Source organism: Aspergillus pseudonomiae (genome assembly GCF_009193645.1).
Source record: "Aspergillus pseudonomiae strain CBS 119388 unplaced genomic scaffold BDV37scaffold_49, whole genome shotgun sequence".
Lineage (NCBI taxonomy): Eukaryota > Fungi > Ascomycota > Eurotiomycetes > Eurotiales > Aspergillaceae > Aspergillus > Aspergillus pseudonomiae.
In genome coordinates this window covers 64,401-81,777 of record NW_022476041.1, presented here as the reverse complement: position 1 = coordinate 81,777, position 17,377 = coordinate 64,401, and the positions used below count along the sequence as shown (strand labels likewise).

The 17,377-nt window shown below is 48.4% G+C and overlaps 4 protein-coding genes across 4 annotated transcripts; 2 read left to right on the top strand and 2 right to left on the bottom strand.

Annotated features, from left to right (window-relative positions):
* Nucleotides 1-275: 275 nt before the first annotated feature.
* On the top strand, nt 276-1,911 carry pmi1 (mannose-6-phosphate isomerase pmi1; the record flags this gene model as incomplete). Its single annotated transcript, XM_032084932.1, has 5 exons — nt 276-306; nt 381-401; nt 456-547; nt 602-839; nt 908-1,911. The coding sequence occupies 5 exons, from the start codon at nt 276-278 to the stop codon at nt 1,909-1,911; spliced, it is 1,386 nt and encodes a 461-aa protein (XP_031939904.1).
* A 360-nt stretch (nt 1,912-2,271) lies between these two features.
* On the top strand, nt 2,272-3,807 carry BDV37DRAFT_272744 (putative 6-hexanolactone hydrolase; the record flags this gene model as incomplete). The annotated part of the gene is made up of 5 exons (XM_032084931.1): nt 2,272-2,465; nt 2,531-2,676; nt 2,859-3,448; nt 3,608-3,669; nt 3,747-3,807. The coding sequence occupies 5 exons, from the start codon at nt 2,272-2,274 to the stop codon at nt 3,805-3,807; spliced, it is 1,053 nt and encodes a 350-aa protein (XP_031939903.1).
* BDV37DRAFT_155548 (putative Coatomer subunit epsilon) lies at nt 3,740-5,245 on the bottom strand. The gene is made up of 5 exons (XM_032079061.1): nt 5,159-5,245; nt 4,709-5,087; nt 4,502-4,637; nt 4,186-4,424; nt 3,740-4,110 (listed from the first exon to the last, which is right to left on the bottom strand). The coding sequence occupies exons 1-5, from the start codon at nt 5,181-5,183 to the stop codon at nt 4,002-4,004; spliced, it is 888 nt and encodes a 295-aa protein (XP_031939902.1). The 5' UTR covers nt 5,184-5,245; the 3' UTR covers nt 3,740-4,001.
* Nucleotides 5,246-6,178: 933 nt separating this feature from the next.
* On the bottom strand, nt 6,179-9,999 carry BDV37DRAFT_155526 (putative 1-phosphatidylinositol-4,5-bisphosphate phosphodiesterase Plc1). Its single transcript, XM_032079060.1, has one exon. The coding sequence runs from the start codon at nt 9,765-9,767 to the stop codon at nt 6,330-6,332; it is 3,438 nt and encodes a 1,145-aa protein (XP_031939901.1). The 5' UTR covers nt 9,768-9,999; the 3' UTR covers nt 6,179-6,329.
* Between the last annotated feature and the right edge of the window lie 7,378 nt (nt 10,000-17,377).

Genomic DNA, 17,377 nt, shown 5'->3' with positions numbered 1-17,377 from the left:
GGTCATCCTAATCGGGTTTAATTAGTATTGATGGAGGGGCTGCCCTGGAAGTGGAAAGTGGGTTGGCTTCTTGTCAGACCGGGACGTGGAGAGGTAGAGGAAACTTTTACAACAGAGAGAAAAGACTCACTGACTCAATTTGTATTCTCTTTCTCTTTCCAACACCTTTCAGTGAATCATCAGACCCTTGGGGGCGCTCTTGCCTAAACTCCTCTTGTGTTTACTTTTCGACCTACATTCACTCCAATCCTTCTTGTTACGTCACGCTCTACAAAATGCAGGTGCCTTTGCTTCGACTCCAATGTGGTATGATCTCTGGTCATTTCCCTTGTCGATAACCTTCTTCTAATAAATACTAATCACGGTATACACTCTGACAGGTGTCAACAGTTATGATTGGGGTACATACAACTCCACAACATCTTGACTCTATAAGTTGCTGAGTATTGTCTTAGGCAAGATTGGCCAAGAGTCGGCAGCTGCCCGCTATGCAGCTACAACAGCTGCGCCAGACTTCTCCATAGAATCCGAGAAACCCTATGCAGAGGTCAGTTCGAGACTACTTACCGATCTCAGGCAATCGCTTATTTCCTAGTAATAGCTATGGATGGGCACGCATCCTTCCCTCCCTTCGAAAGACGTCGAGACTCAGCGAACCCTCCTCGATATGGTCCAGGACAACCAAGCTTTGTTATCCAAGGAGGTTAGCGAGAAATATGGTGGGAAACTGCCATTCCTCTTCAAGGTACTTTCGGTCCACAAAGCCCTCAGTATCCAAGCGCACCCGAACAAGAAGCTCGCAGAGAAGCTCCATGCTAGAGATCCTCGCAACTATCCAGGTATATAATAAAGCCCACGCATAGGGATATTCCATTGCACTCTACATTTTCTAACGTAGTCTTTGCAGATGACAATCACAAGCCCGAGATGACCATCGCAATTACCCCCTTCGAAGGACTCTGTGGTTTCCGTCCCTTAGCGGAGATTTCCCATTTTCTCAACGCCGTGGCACCCCTCCGTCAGTTGATTGGAACAGATGCAGTCGACCACTTTCTGGGTGCAGTCAAGGGGTCCGAGGGTTCGGAGGATCCCACTGTTATACAGAAAAATAAGGATGCTTTACGGACCGTGTTCACGGCGCTGATGAACTCATCGTCCGAGAACATCGAGGCCGCTACGAAGGAGCTTACTGCTGCGGCCCAAAACTCCCCCGAAACATTCGGCACATCTGCTAGCACCCCAGAGACAAACCCCAGCAACCCAGCGGAGCTGGCTGCTATTATCACCCGTCTCAATGGACAGTTCCCGAACGATATCGGCCTGTTTGTGTTCTTCTTCCTCAATTTCGTCAAGCTTGCACCGGGAGAGGCCATGTTCTTGAAGGCCGACGACATTCATGCCTACGTGTCTGGCGACATCATCGAGTGCATGGCGTCTTCCGACAACGTCGTGCGGGCTGGCTTCACGCCCAAGTTCAAGGATGTAGATACCTTGACCGAAATGCTGACATACTCCTATGCTCCAATTGAAGAACAGAAGCTAGAACCCAAGGAATACCCGTATGCGATTCTGAATGCCTCCGCATATTCAAGCGCATCGTCGTCCTTGCTCTACGACCCCCCAATTGAGGAGTTCAGTGTGGTGAAGACCGATCTCAAGCGAACTGGGGCCAAGGCTACTTTCGATGGGCTGGGAGGACCCAGCATCCTGATCTGTACCCGAGGCACCGGCAAGATCACCGTCGGCCATAAGACAGAGGAAGTCAAGGAGGGCTATGTTTTCTTTGTCGGTGCCGATGCGGAGTGTATCATTGAGAACACTGGTTCTGGATCTGATGAGGAAAATGTGTTCACGACCTTCAAGGCTTTCTGTGATTTGACCGGCAAGGAAGACATGGTGAACGGCAACTAAACTATTTACTTAACAGCAACGAATGGATGTAAAAATAGCTACAGCAATACGACTTATAATACTTTCCCTTGGATCCGCTATCTTGCCATGAACCGAACCAAAGAAATTAACCTATCTATACTCGGCCCGTAGCAACCGAGGTAAAAAGAAGCAAAGCTAACCTAACATCCAACCCATCCATGATCTACTTCAGCCGCGGGGAATTACTAGTCTCTTCAGGCCATTATAGTTTAATCTTTCAGCTCCGGCAATTCACTCACCTCTCCAATTTCTTCCTTCACCACAACCATTGTATTAATTTCCTTTTGCCCGTCTCCATCAACACACCTTACATATCAAGCTCGATACCCTACTACCATAATGACATCCACCTCACTCTCCTTGTGGGGGAGAGTAGACCTCGTCCATGCTCAGCTGACCGTTTTGGGCACAGCGCTCTACAGCGCCATAACGGGCATCTTCCGAGGCCCAAGCGGCGCATCAACATACGGGCTCCACGTCGGCAACGCAGCGTTGAGAAAACTGTGCGATAGACTAAGCGCAGAACAGTTCCAGTACAGAATCCCTAATTTGGCAAAGAAGCATACCCGCGATCGTGACTAACTAGCGATATAAAAAGATACATGAACGGTTCCACAAGGTCCGTCTACGAGACATCCTTGCAGAAAAAGGGCCTCCAGCCCGAGACCGTCCCTCTCAAACACGGTGCACAGGGCCACTGGATCGGAAACAAGAATGCCAAAAATGTGGTCATCTATTACCATGGTATAGTTAATACGTCTACTATCGTCCGTACCTTTTGTATTGTGCCGCAATAGTACATAGCATGTCTAAGCATATTGCATCCACTATAGACTATGCTATGCTATGCTATGCTACACAGAAACATATCGGGTACATGCTGTTGAAGGAAGTAGTACACTGCTAACGCACCCCCCCCAAAACAGGCGGCGGGTTCGCCGTGCCCGGCGCAGCCGGCCATATGGCCTTCTACAGCCATGTAATCGACACCCTCAGCGCAGAAGGCCACGACATAGCCTTCTTCCTGGTCACCTACAGCCTCACCCCGCACGCCGTCTACCCGACCCAACTCCGGCAGGCCGTCGAGGCCCTCCGCTACATCCTCACCGAGACGAACCGCGACCCGGCCAACGTGATCGTGGGCGGCGACTCTGCAGGCGGAAATCTAGCCCTAGCCGTCCTCCTGCATCTGTCCCACCCACATCCCGAGATCGAGCCTGTGTGCGACGTAGCGCCCTTGGCGGGGTTGTTTGCCTTCGCGCCGTGGGTGAGTTTCGCCGGTGAGGGCGCCTCCATGCGGGAGAACCAGTATAAGGATATGATTGGGCCGGAGATTTTGGATCGGTGGTCACGCTTGTATTTGGGTGCGGAGGGGAAGGAGGGCGATGCGTGGAGTGAGCCTAGTCGGGCACCGATTGAATGGTGGAGGGATGCAAAGGTGAAGGAGGTGTTGATTTTGGCTGGCAAGGATGAGATCTTGTTTGATCCAATTGATGCGTTTGTGAAGAGGTTTCAGGTATGTATGTTTCCCCCCCTTCCTTTTTAGGGGTGGGGGTGGAATTTCCTAGGTTTGTGAAGAACAGGGGATCTTGATGCTAACGGCGGTTTAGTCGGTTGTACCGAACACGACGTATCTTGTAGGGCATGGGGAGACTCATGTGGCCCCGGTTTACAGCGCTGGTTTTATTGGAAAGGAGACACAGCAGGGGAAGGGATTGAAGGAGTGGTTGCGGTCTCGTCTCTAGCGCGTTAGCTGAGCAGCCATCATCCTGGTATCTATGTACACTTGAGTATCTAGCCTCTTGAACCTGCAGGTCAAAGGCGGAAGGGGAACACTCGGAGCGCTTTCACTACACCAAACACGTTGAGTATTAATGTCTATCATGAAATCAGATTTCCACAACTGGGACGATAGCAATGGGAATAAAGGCAAGCGCCGATAATACCTGGCACAATAGAATAGCTACGCCGTCGTATAAATCATCAAAGTAACAAAACACCGGATCGAACGAGGAAGAAGAGTGAGAATCGAATATAAAAGAGAAAAAAGGAGGATATGCAAAAGGGACCTAAGACGACACTCTCGGCGCATACTTCGCGGCAGCGGTATCGAAGAATGCACTCTTCTCTTGAATATCAGCCAACAGAGCATGCGATGACTGCACGTTCTGTAGACGCCTGTGCCCAAAGATATACCCGTTAGCAAGTTCCAAGACATGGGAACAAAAACTCGAAGAGGAATGTGATACGTACGCCTCGAGCTCCTCGGTCGGCTTTCCGGCCAAAACGTTCAGCACAATGCTGTTGGCAATGAGCTCCGCGTCCTCGGGGTACTTCTCCAGAGCTGTCGTCAACGCAGCTTCAGCTTCTGGCAACCGGCCGAGGTGGATTTCAGCCACGGCCTGACCGACGATCGAGAGCGGGGCAGATGTACTAGGGGCAGCGGCGAGTTCTTCATAAACGTAGAAAGCAGATTGGTACTTTTCGCCGCCCTAGGAATAAACAAAACCATCCGTCAGTTATCTCATTAAAAAAAAATCGACACCAACAACATAATTGGAGCACATACAACCCTCAAACCAACCCACGACTCGGCCAAATTAACAAGCAGGGAATCCTGAGCCCACCGCTTGGCAGTCTGCACCTCCTTCAGGGCGAGATCGGAGCGATTCTGCTGAAGGTGGATCTGAACGATCAATGCAACACTGTACATATCACGGTAAGCCACGGATCAGCATTTCCCTCCAACCGGAGACCAAAGCGACTTCAGACATACGCTTCCAGATTGCCTTGGTGCTTCGTCAACAAAGCCAGAGCCTCCTCGCTCAACCCCTGCGCCTGCAGCACTGTTCCACCCAGAACCTGCACGGTAGCATTATCAGGATAGTTCTCCGCCAGGTCCTGTGTGAGCTTCAGGGCGGACTCGCTGTCGCCGGATGTTTGCTGCGCCAATGCCTTCGCTGCCGCAAGGTCGGGGGTGTCTTCTTCGCCGTCAACATCGGAGAGAACCTGGTCAGTCTGTCCCAGGGCAATTTTGGCGCGGAGCTGTAGGACGCGAGCAGGAAGGTGGTTTTCAGAGGATAGGGCCGATGTATCGAAGTCGATCACCTCCTGGTACTGGCCTTGATGGAAGGCATTGTGAATGTTGATGAGTTCTGTGGAGAGAGGAGTATGAGTTGGAAGGTACTACACTCAACTTTAGGAAGTATAATCCCGAAACACTTACCACCTTCTGCCGAGAATGGATCCATGGTGTAGTACAATTGCGAAAGGAATTGCCAATTGTCTTTATTTACTGTGTGCTGTATACAGCGTATGGTTGATGGCACGGAAGGCGGAGGCCGAAAGTCGTCACGTTGCCTTTCCGAGGGCGGTGACGGCATAAAATCAGTCAAAAACTTATCACTTACCGCAGCGCACGTCGCCCAACTAGCCCTTAAATGCCTCACAAGATGATAAATACTAGTATCTATCCCTATGGACGGACAATAAGAAGGCCTACCTTACAAGGGAAAGAGAAAAGACTAAAGATCGCCATACTTGCACAATGGCCTGGAATCGAATGAGCGTCCCAGCGCACGTTTAATATTAAAACAAGAATATGAAACGTAAAGATAGACATGACATCGCCTCATGTCGGAGATTCATCTAGAACCCTCAGAGCAATGGAAAAGGATTGAGCGAGCAAGTACACCGCTCGATCGAAAGCGTTGACTTCAATCCACGCTCTTGTACATGTTATTCCGCCGCCAATTGTGACCAATGATGCAACCATTCCCTGCTGACTCCTTGAATGCTGCCATCCTATCCGATGATGATAACGCGTGAAATGCCGCCCTAACCCCGAACCCTGAAGACAAATAAATGAAGAACTATGATGGGCAAGATTCGCTGCAAACAAAAAGAAAAAAAGAAAAAAAAAACATCATGAGAAGTAGAATAAGTGCACAGCCATGCAACACACAACAGAGTAGAGCACAAGTAGAGGGTATCGCTAGATAGAACAGAAGTAATCCAATCGCAAATGGAACTGAAGAAAAAGACAAAGGAAGAAAATATCAAGGAGCGCCCGTACCTCACTCGCAATGCAACCATGCATCGCCCTTTAATAACACAGAGTAGAGACAAACAAGCAGATGACGGTTTCTCCTTTAGGCCCTCCAGTGACCTCAGCAACCGTACTGCGCCAAAGTCCCCGAAAGTAATAGCCAAAGGAAAAGTCCGGAAAAGGACACAATAGATGCAATGAAAGTTTAAAGAACGCCGCTCCGTTTATTTGCACATGTTTTGAGACCAACGAAACCAGAGATGAAGAGTCGCATGGAAAAGGTGGAAATGGAAAAGTGAGATTGGCATCCTGGTAGCACGCCACAGTTGACAACGCTTGTTGCAAGGCTTCAACAAGGCAACGATGAAGTGGACGCTGCAGAAATAGTCGGTGTCAGATCTGGAGAACTATCCTTGTCCTCTGCGCTCGCTACCACGTCATTACCCTTTTCACGCTCCGTAGATGATGTGCGCTTGAAGACGGTCTGCCCGATCTGTCGAAGAATACCCATCCGCTCAGCTCTCAATTCTTCTGCATCAAGCCGCTGAACAGACATCGGGTCTTCTTTTGTGATCTTGCAGAATAAGGTTGAGAACAGATATTGGTCTCCGCCGCCATCATACAGGGGCAAGTAGCGGTATCCTTGGGACAGGCTGCTAAGCTTCGCAGTGAATGTGGCAAGCTGGACACTACTATTGCTTCCTGCACTGCGCCCATCCTGTGAGCTCCAGATAGTCCAGCGAACGAATACCAAATCTGGATATTTAGTCTCCAGCGACAACCTAAAGCGATCGTTGAAGATTGGGCTATACCCATTGCTCTGCTCGATCTTCGTGCGCCGACGGTGTGGAAATCCGATGCCCGACATGCCATTGCGGGCGGATGCGTTCATACCACCCTCGCCATAAACAAAGCTCTGGCCACGATCATCTGCGCTAAACATTTCAATCTCCACGTAAGGATTGATGTTATCATCGGGTCCAATGCTGCGAGGGCGAGGAAGCTGTTGGGCAGATATAACATCCACCGAAAATCGAACAAGCTTCCACTCTGTAGTCTTCGTTTTCTCTTCGTCAGACGGGCACAAGGCGCGAAGAGACTCGGGTTTTAGCACGTAACCGGTTCGATCGCTCCCAGCAGCAAACATGGCCTGGTTCATCTGCATGCCAATGTCGTATGTCTGCCAGTTCAAGGCCGCCATCTGAACGCCGCGTCGCCAAAATTTGAGGGGGTCGAAGTTCGAAGATCTCAGGCGGAAGCCGGAGGGATAGACTCGAGTCAAATATTTTTGGTTGTGCTTCTCAAAGAGAGCCCTGTTTTCGGCATCACGACATATACCCTCGAATGATCGTTCGGCGAAGGAGTAGACATGGTTATACCGTTGACTTTCAGCGGATGAGAAGCTGTGCCACTTGTACCCTCGAGTGTAGACACCTAGATCCGACAAAGGTTTGGTGATTTTGCTCTTCTGACGTCTTTTCTTTTCTTTCCTGATGGTCGCCAATGCGCCATCACTCTCCTCCGTAGCACTGCTGATGCTGGTGGTTGTAAACGAGCGTCTATCTTGGGTCAAAAATGAGCCAACGGTTTCCAGTCCAAGCGTTGGAGGGCTTGACAAAGGGGGCAAACTAGTTATTGCTGAGCTTTCAGATGCCGTCGGACGTATGAATGGAGAACTTGCGCTGCGTTTACGGCCGTGAACGGCGAATGTGCCCATGGACTCCTGCCGTACGCCCTCTTGGGGCTCGTCACAGGTCTTTACCTTAACAAGAATGCGTCCCTTCAGCTCTTCGGGTGACGGAAGGACAAAACTGTTTGTTAACAGTGGCTCCAGGATAAGCTGATCTTTGAAGGTATCCTTCATGATTTTGACCATTGCCAGTTGCTGCTCCGGGTTACAATGTACCTCGAGAGACAGGATGAGAGGAAAATCAGTAGTGATGAATGCATAGCGATTAATGACGGTAATACAGTCAGCAAACAGAACACTCGTGGTCATAGTTCGTCCATGGGACACAATCGGTCGGCCATCGGCCCCATCCCAACAGTCGATCTCTACACAACGGCATCCTTTTTGCAAAGCGCTTATGTATGCCTCTGTGCTGGACGCCCCGGCAACCTGGCGGCCTAAAAGATAAGTATTGTGGGAACTCGAGATGAAGTATTCGTTCAAGGGACGGTCGAATCGCGACTGGGGAGCACGAGAGGCATATAAACCGTTCCATGGGGACGCAAGGAAAGAGGAAAATGTATCAAAATCCATTCGAGGGACTTGCTCCTCCTCAAACTCTGGGATACTTGGGACCCGCGATTTAGACCTGCGTACACATTTGTCAAAAACCGAGACCCAATAACTTCGGTCCGAGTCAACGTCCTCATTTTGTACGTTTCGGAGGAAGGTCAAGAATTCATCGACGCTTAGGCCAGCTTTGGCGTCCCTGGCACTATCCTTGAAGATCTCCTTGACGTCTTTCCGCTCTTTCAAGCGAGCGACAAAATTCTGGAACTGTGAAAAGTTCAACTTGCCGTTGACATCAGAATCAGCTTTGGAGAATTGCGCGCGAAGCATGTTCTTGGAGCAATTGATATGTAAACTGCGACAAATGCCCTCCACGGCCACAAAATCTAGACTCCCCTGCTCAGCCGACCTGGGTCCGTGGGGGAACAATCTCGACATCTCGCGCTGCCAATGCGCCTTCAGGACTGCCTCACTCTGACCGGAACCAGCCAGGCCAGCCATAAGGCCTATCCTATATCGGGAGATATGTTCTAGAGTCGTCGTCCAAAGCTCGAGTATATAATCGTTAGGGGCAATCAGGTGCAGCATTTTGACAGCCCGACCTTTTGACCGCTCGTCATCGGCAATAATGATTGTGAACCAGCGATTTTCGGTGTCTTGTGGAACCTGGTGCTCCTCGCGGTAATTCCGTGCGTCCACGCCAACTCGGATTTCCTTGATATCGTCAATGTAGAAGCGCTTAGTCGGATTCGAGACATCCCAGTAGACCTTGCCCGCATCTAGGTCTAGGACGAAACGAACTTGCTTTCTCCGCTTCTTTGTAACTTTCGTCAAGACAGTCCCACGTTGAATCATGGAATCAATTTTCGGCGCGATTGTGCCGGTGTGGCGGGAGGCTGCCATAAAACTGTCATTTGGTAAGCTGGATGACTCTGATCCGCACCAAACTCCGAGGGAATCAAGAGCATCATTGCTGTCTTCCTCGTTACTAGATTCGAGTGCATTGTCGCGGCCGTTCTGAGATCCGGTCTTGCTGTCACTGCGCCTCCGCATAGTCACGGGGCCAGAGCTGCGGTCGCGCTTTTCATTGTGGGAAGCAGATTGGCGTCGTCGTGTAAGCTTGTTTGCGGCACCACGGGAAATTCTGCGCATCAAGCCCGGGCCTTTGGAATTCGAGTTGACTGCGTCCCCCGATCCAGAAGCGGGAGCGTTCCCTGGGACGGCCATGATGGACTCCCCGAGCTCGAACGTAGTAGGAGGGATAGCAGGGAAGGGAGGTATACGTCCTCGGAAACCGTCGGTAGCAATCTGTAAAGGTGTGCCTGAAGGGGTTGAAGCATTTGAAGGAAAATAGGCGGGACGTAAAGAATTGGGAGTCGTAGTCAGAGAAGAGGTGTAAGATGGTGCTGACGAAGGATTGGGGGCAGGAGGAATAGATGTGATGACATGATGTAGCTTTGGGGGGTTGGAGGATGAAGTAGTGAGTTTTAAGCTAGAGCGGGTATCGCCATTGACGGTCGAAGCCGCTGAGGTAGCGGCGTAGGCCATCGCGGGTACCTACAAGAAACACACTACTCAGCTGCAGATCGTGAGACTGTCAACCTGTCGTGAACCGTGCCAATGCCTGAGTCACCTGGACTTTGCAAAGGACGAATGAGCAGTACAGCAGTAAGAAAGCGGTCGTGTTGGTTCAGAGATGGCGGCCGATGATTGTAATGCAATACGAACCGAATTAGGGAACGTGTCAGGCTGAGTGATGCAAAAGCCACGTCCTTAGCGGAATATGTTATGATTTTGATATCTGCATCTTGGCCAGCCTTTAATGCAATGCGGAGAGCCCTTCCTGAGAGCACTCGCGAGGAAGGAAGGAGGTGGGGGAGGGAAAGGAACTCAGGTCCCTGACAGCAATTGAGACGAACAGTGGCCCTGTGTAACGGTGGCTCCACGGGACAACAATCGGTAACGCTACCGTCGTCTATCAGGTTGTTGATCGATGACTTGGCTCCCTGCTTATGGACCCGATTTTCGTCACGTTCCTTTTAGAGCTTTCTGCCCCTTTCGGCGGTTTTCTTTTTTTTATTTTTAAACCTGTATTCCCAATGGAAATCCTGCTTTCTACCCCTCTTAAATCGTCGATCCCTCCAATGCGCGGGGAAAGCTGTCCTTCTGCAAGAATAGAAAGGTGTGGAGACGGACCAATTGGCCGTGTCTGGCGACGGGGGTAGCAGTTCCTATTTTTCTCCTTTCCTTTTTCCTTTTTTAATTTTCCCTGGTGTTGGCAGGGAATATAGATAGCGGCCCACAGATGAAAAGGACTAATAGAAGCGAATCATGCAAGACAAAAGTAGCCTGTGCGGCGCATGTGCTTAGTTGTCAGCAGAGCCCCTCCGCTTTGAGTAATTGAGCAAAGAAATTCAGTTTTCGCGTCAGTTGGCGTGGTTCTAAGAGTAATTTGGGAAGGTGCAGCACGGGAAGTGTAGAATCGGCGACGAGGATCCGAGCTGCAATGCAGGATTGCCTGCCAGCACAGTGATGCAGGCGGTCCAAACAGGAAGAAGGAGGATGCTAGGGGAGCAATCAGAGATTGGACGGAGCTCAGTAGTCGCAAAGGTTGCGATGCTCTAGTGCGCTTCGACGTCTCGCCGTTTCAGGCAATGCTGCACGGTTACGTGGAGGGTTATAGAGGACCTGCAGCGACAGAAAAAAAAAAGCCGCCAGGATGTAAGTAAGAAACGATGATCATGCGACGAATAGCGAGGAGACTGGGCCAGCAGCGTGCTCCAAGAAATTCGGGTCACTAAATTGCGGAAGGGAGGAAGGCGAAGGACTGCGGACGAGGACGGTACTGAAAGGTGTTAAAAAGGGATTCGATAGTCCTCTTAAGGATTTTCCATTTGGACGAGTAGTGAAAGTTGAACCAACAGGAAGATTTGGGGAGAAAGAATTGTGGAAGGCTCGATTTGGAAGAAACCACTGGATGTTTCAATTGAAAGAAAGCTGGAGTGGGTACTGCTTACTGACGTACAGAGTACTGTATGTCGTGTGGTACGTATTGCAGTATGGTCACGGTCCACAGTACTTGTACAGACGCGGTAACGGGCAACTGGATCTGTACAGTACCTTAATGTGTATTTCCGTCTATTTTCTTTTCCCTTTTTCTGTCTCCTTTATTGTTATTATTCGTCTCGGCCAACGGGTCCACCGAGAAGTTGAAAACGAGAACGAGAAACCGAAGAGTCCGACAGGGTTGAAAATTACACCGCTTAGGCTTTTCGGTACCAAACAACGTTGAACAATGTAATGATGATCTAACCAGACGAGATGGAATGATGATGGTAGTGGCCGTCAGTGGTGATAACAGCGGCGTTCAGGGATAGCCAGAGAAAATAAAATGGGACAAGAGGGGAAACGATTGATCGCGTTCAAAGATACTTGCTGCCGTTGATCTTCTATCCTCAATAAAGAATAAAAGTCAATGATCATGATAGCAATGACGGATGGCCGGTAGGAGTCTTCGATCTATATATCTAAAATGAGAAGGAGCAGGAAAGGGATGGTAAATTTGGTATGTAGTCTAATCAAACTGGGCCGTTTGTCGCTGGGCAGATTTTCTTGAAACTTCATGGCGGGTGAGCTGTGAACAACGCATAGCAACGGCGGCCCAAGAAAATATTGAAGCTAATCGTAATGCCTTGTGGCAGCTTGCCTACGGAGTTATTATCTCCCTGTTTGGTAGAAAAAAATATCATTCTCAATCATATTATCATTCTTTTCTTTTCTGTTTTTATTTTTGTGCTTCCTTTTTGCCCTTGGAATATTGAACTACCCGAGACCGGGAAGTCCGGGATCCCCTTGATATTGAGATGAATACGAGTCAAATGACTTTGATATTTATTTTATTCTATATTCTTCACTTTGACGCTTCTGCCTAGGTACTCTTACTCTGCATTCATATGAATGGGATTTATTTGTTTTCTTAAACGTATCTGACCAGTACTAAGGTATCAGGGCCCGCGCGGGAACGTGACCTGTAAACCTGGAGAGAGCATCATTTGGGTACCAGAGCGTACAATGAAATAACTTCCAATGAACAGACCCTGATCTGCTATAACATTGGACGATCATCCCTTGGGGAATAGCACTGTCAATCTTGCCGGTCGGCACACTCCCACTGGTTGTGGGCAGGCCGAGTTTCACCTAGTTCTTAGGTATAATCTCGGTGTCTTTCGACAAAAATTCCTTAGGAAGGAAAGGGGGGTAAAGCGGAAAGCCCTAGTAGGTTGAAAAGCGCCTGTGCGACGTCCTCGATAGGTTGGCCTTGTGGATACAGGTCATCCCATAGCTGTAACAGATTGCATTGCATGCCCTTTCGAAAAGAGAATCCCCACAGAAGAACCCGTTCCCCATGGACACGATGGGGGCTGCGTGATACAGAGAACCGAGTAATCCACTGTCATTTCTTTCAACCATTTTACACGACGCTAGAAAGAATTCGAAGCATGCCTCACCACCGATCCACTGCTAACAATAAATCACTATTGTGCCCATCGCGTAGGATTTGATATCCGATGTTACAGAATTTGAGGGCACCAACACTGTGGTCCTTCTGGGGAAGAATTATGTGGATCGCATGCGATCATTATCGTCTATCGTCATCTCAGTCCCCTTCATTCTTGCAATCTTTAGAGTTTCAGGTCGCGGGTTGTTGAACTAAACTGCCTTATCCCTGTGGATAACTCTGCTTTGCTTCCCGAACCTGATAAGTGAGTGAAGCTGCACGCCATCCCTCCGCACTTTAGGGCCTGTGTGGTCGTATAGTAAACCGGTAGGTCAACAGTCCCAACACGAATGGTTTAGTCCAATAGTGCCATGACTCAAAGTTCCGACAATCGGGGTGCTTGTCACCTGATTCCTGCCTTAGTATCGACAGGAGACTGGGTTGTCGGCATCCAATCATTGCCTTTTAGTCAAGGATGCATTCACACCGCAGAAAATCAATGTGCGATGATGCCGTGAGGAATGGTACTACCAATAGAACCTTAAGGGGGAGAAGGGAGGGGGAAGAAGGGCGGGTTTGCCGGAAACAGATAGAAAAAGGAAAAAGCGAAAAACAGGACGGTTGAAGCCGCTCATCCCTAGTCGAACAACACTGTGGAGTGTTGAGTGGTTCTTTCGTCTACGTAAGGTTCGCAGGTGGTGGATTTACTAGTACGCGGGGCGGAAGGGAAATATAGGTACAGTAATCCACTGCTACCTAAAACATTACAGAATGGTTTCTTGTTTTAAAATTGAGTCATCGCGAATGTGGACTATAGGAGTCGAAAGAAAAAGCATGCTATTACAAGAAACGCGGGGGTGGTTTTAACGCTATCTTGGTCGAAGACAGGTACAGAAATTGTACTCCGTACCAGGCGTAATAATACGGTTACCAGCCTTAGTAATGGATTCAATTGCCCTACGAAGTATGCATTGGTCTTGAGGCTAGGGCAAGTGGCAGTGGAATCACGGGCGGGGGCGGTGCGTGAGAAGGGAGAAAAGAAAGCAAGATCGTCACGACAATGGAGTGGTAAGAATGATGAAACGATGAATCTTAAACCGCTAGTCAGCAGATCCTTTGGGGGATTCTCATAGGTAGCAACTTAGCCCCATACTAATCTTGGAGAACTAGTAATTAGTCAGGTATTTTCCTCCCACAGCCGGGTAATATTTTCCCTTTCCTTACATACCAGAAGTACAACCTGCTGGCACAATTATTTTTTTTTGTGGGCTATACCCTACTATTGAGGGCTTATCATTCTACGTACTCCGTACTGGGGACATATTGAGGCCTTTACCAGCCACTAGTATTAGTATCACACTACCTTCTCACCGTCTCAGAAGAGCGGTCAGTCAGCCTTTGTTTTGTCCATTGAGTGTAATTCACAATTCATAGCTTGATAATGAGAATTGATAGAGCACTCGAACTCGTGGATTCATTTTCCATGCTATCCAATCAGTCTTGTTTGAACATATCTTTTATTCTTTATTCTGTCTGCCTCCCTACCCTATGAGATCAGAGAACTTAGTCCGGCATGGTGGTCATCCTATCCACCCATGCCTGTGTGGTTGGACACCAACGAAGCCGGCTAACAGGTCATACTAGGTAGATTTCCCGTATTGCTCCCACAGACCATCACGCCTTGGCGGTAAACCAGAAACAGATAGTACTGCGACCAGTTTGAATGCATCGTGACTTCCAAAAGCAGGAGGCAACTGTAGGACGCTCAACACAGACGCGAGAAAAAATAAATAAATAAATAACATACAAATAAAACCATAAGCAAAATGGTTCGTGGGGTGTGAACCCCGCACTACAGCTGAGCCATGTTGCTGAGCTGGCAATGCTTATCGTCCTTGTTCTGTCTGTCATTTGAGTGTTCAGCTCACCAACGGTCGTTGATGGGGGATAATGGTCATCAGAAAGTGGTATAATGGAGTTTTGCTTTAGGCAGACCAAAATTGCGCATTTCCCCTCCCTCCGAATCCTCTGCCAGCCCTGTTCTTGAGGCAATTTCGATGCACACATATACATTTGCTAACGTTCTTTTTTATAGCAAGGATAACACGGTCACTAGTATTATCATGGAAGTAGTACCATGTACAGTGAACAATGAACAAGAAGGCGGCTAAATATAGATAAAGCGATATTTCTTTTATTATCCCTACCAAGATCTTTGAAGAAATGATGTTGTCGGCTATCGGGCAATATCGGCCCAGCGTCCAACCAAATCAATTATCTATCGAAGGTTCTTTCATTCTTCCATGGAGCAGGTAAAGCCTGATTAGATTAACTACTACTAGTAGTCTGCCTCCCAACCTTATTGTCTCAAAAAATGGATTGGGCTCCCATTAGCCTTTTCCAGACAAGGCTGATTCCTCCTCCAATGGCAGGTTATTTTTGGGGTGCGAATGACCTGATGCATTAGTAGGTATTACAATGATATTTCCTTGTTTCTTCTTCTCATTCTGAATCTCCTCCTGCTTCTACTGGAATCATAAGAAACCGACTGGGGTGCTCAGGGCACGTGGGCGTATGTATGAAAGCAAAGTAAGCAATTTCATTCAGCATCTCTGTCATCATAAGATCGATACCCGATAAGAAGTCCCCGACCGGTGGATCAAAATTGATATCGCGGCTGTCGCGGGAATCTGTGTCAGGTAGCAATGAACAGAATACTGGGATTCTTTTTCGAAGGGTCTCATCTACGAGTGAGTACATTTCCATGACGCAAGGAGTTGTAGCAGATCAGTTTATATTCCCTTCCTAAGATCAGCACGCGGCTGTATATATGGACATTTGTAGACAAATCTCCGTAGGAAGTGGGCAAGACGAGGCCTGAACCTCTTGCTAGTGTGATGTTGCGCGGTCTTGGCTACGGGGTGGTACTTGTTAGCACGGTTACCTTTTCAGGGTGTTTACTGCAGATGTTTAGTTGCGTATGTAGATACCTCATAGAGAGAGGAACGATTTGTTGTAAACCTACCCCTCCCCCCAATACAATCGAGAATGATGACGATGATCAGAGGGGAAGTAAAGCGGAGAACAAGGCTCATGGATTTTTAGGGTTGTCGCCGCCTCGCGTGCTCAAAGAGTTTTGATTGCTCCTTGCGTAGATTTATTAATATTTATTTATTTTCATCCTGAGGGAAGTATTAGTGTCCGAGGTCTGTGTGTATATGCTATATTGTCATGCCATCATCAGAATCAACTTTGGAACGTTGATTCCGAGAAGGTTAACCGGCACTGATAATCACGATGATCGAAAGAGCGGGGGAGGGGATAATTCTCCGTACTACCAATCCTCCCACGAGCATCATTCAGCCGTGCTCTGACGTGCCACGAAAGTCCATCAGGAAAGGGATATCATTCGATACCTAGGCTTTGAATCCAAGCCCGTGACCAGTAGCGCAACATTTCATTCGCACCGGGAGCACCGGCTACCAGGGTGGCCATGTTTGCTACCTACTCTTACTATACCAGCTCAGTTAAGCCTAAAACCCAAGGTACCGGGACTCCAAGAAATTTTTAGGATCCTGGGGTCTGAGACCGTAGTATCAATGTAGCATCGGTCTCAATAATAATTGATGGCATTAAGACTCAGTCTTTCATGCCCCTTGACTTTCTAGGTATGTACATACAGTACATACATACATAATTCATTTTATCACTGTGGATCCGCTTCTGCGCACATTTTAATGAGACTGTTACCCTTTCAGTTCGTTTGCTGCATTAGTATAGTGTTCAAGTTCGGCATCTTACCGGGGCTGAGTCACTCCAACCGTTGGATTCCTTTTATGATCCAATGATTCACCCTCTGACCACCCCTGAACGGTCTGACGATAGAACCTGAAAAGCCGTAGGCACTAGAAGACCAACCCTGCCAAGCGCCGTCCTTGGGAAACCCGGCCGACAATGATAATTGGTCCATTTTATCGGCCTCGTGGAGAAGTCTCCTAAACGGTGGCCCACTTGGCCACTTGACAGCTTCCAATCCCCTTCCATTGCGGGCTTCTTTCACTGAGGATCTTGCATCCGAGGACTCCTGGCTACGATCACGAACAAAGCGTGTGATGAACGCATTCAACGGGCAAAACCCTTGGCTTTCCCCAATCCTTGAGCTCTCCTATCATAAATCCCTATCACCGTAGGCAGAAACATAGTTGATCAAATACTCTGTAACGTTTCCGATGCTTCCCTCCTGCGTTTGTTAATTTTTTATATTTCAATTTTGGTATAGTATTCAGCAGTGCTTCGTTCTTACCCCTCCATGTTTTGTTAGATTGTAAAGAAATGAATTTATTAATTTTACCTTGTTTCATGTACTTCTTTGAGAGAAAAAAAAAACTCTTCCTCAATTGGATGTACCATACAAACTTCTGCATTGGGATAGTTTCATTATACGTATAGATAGCCTAAGCGGGATTGTTCGATCCTCATACACATGAATCGGTGATTTACTCCCTTCCGACCAAATTTGGTACTCGAATACTTCTGTTGATCAATTAAATGACAAACAGACGTTATGACATCATAATCCAGGGAGCACGCAAGTGCTTCCCCACCACCCGAAGCGGAAGAAGGACCCAAAGGGAGTCCATTTAACAGAAAAAAATTGAGG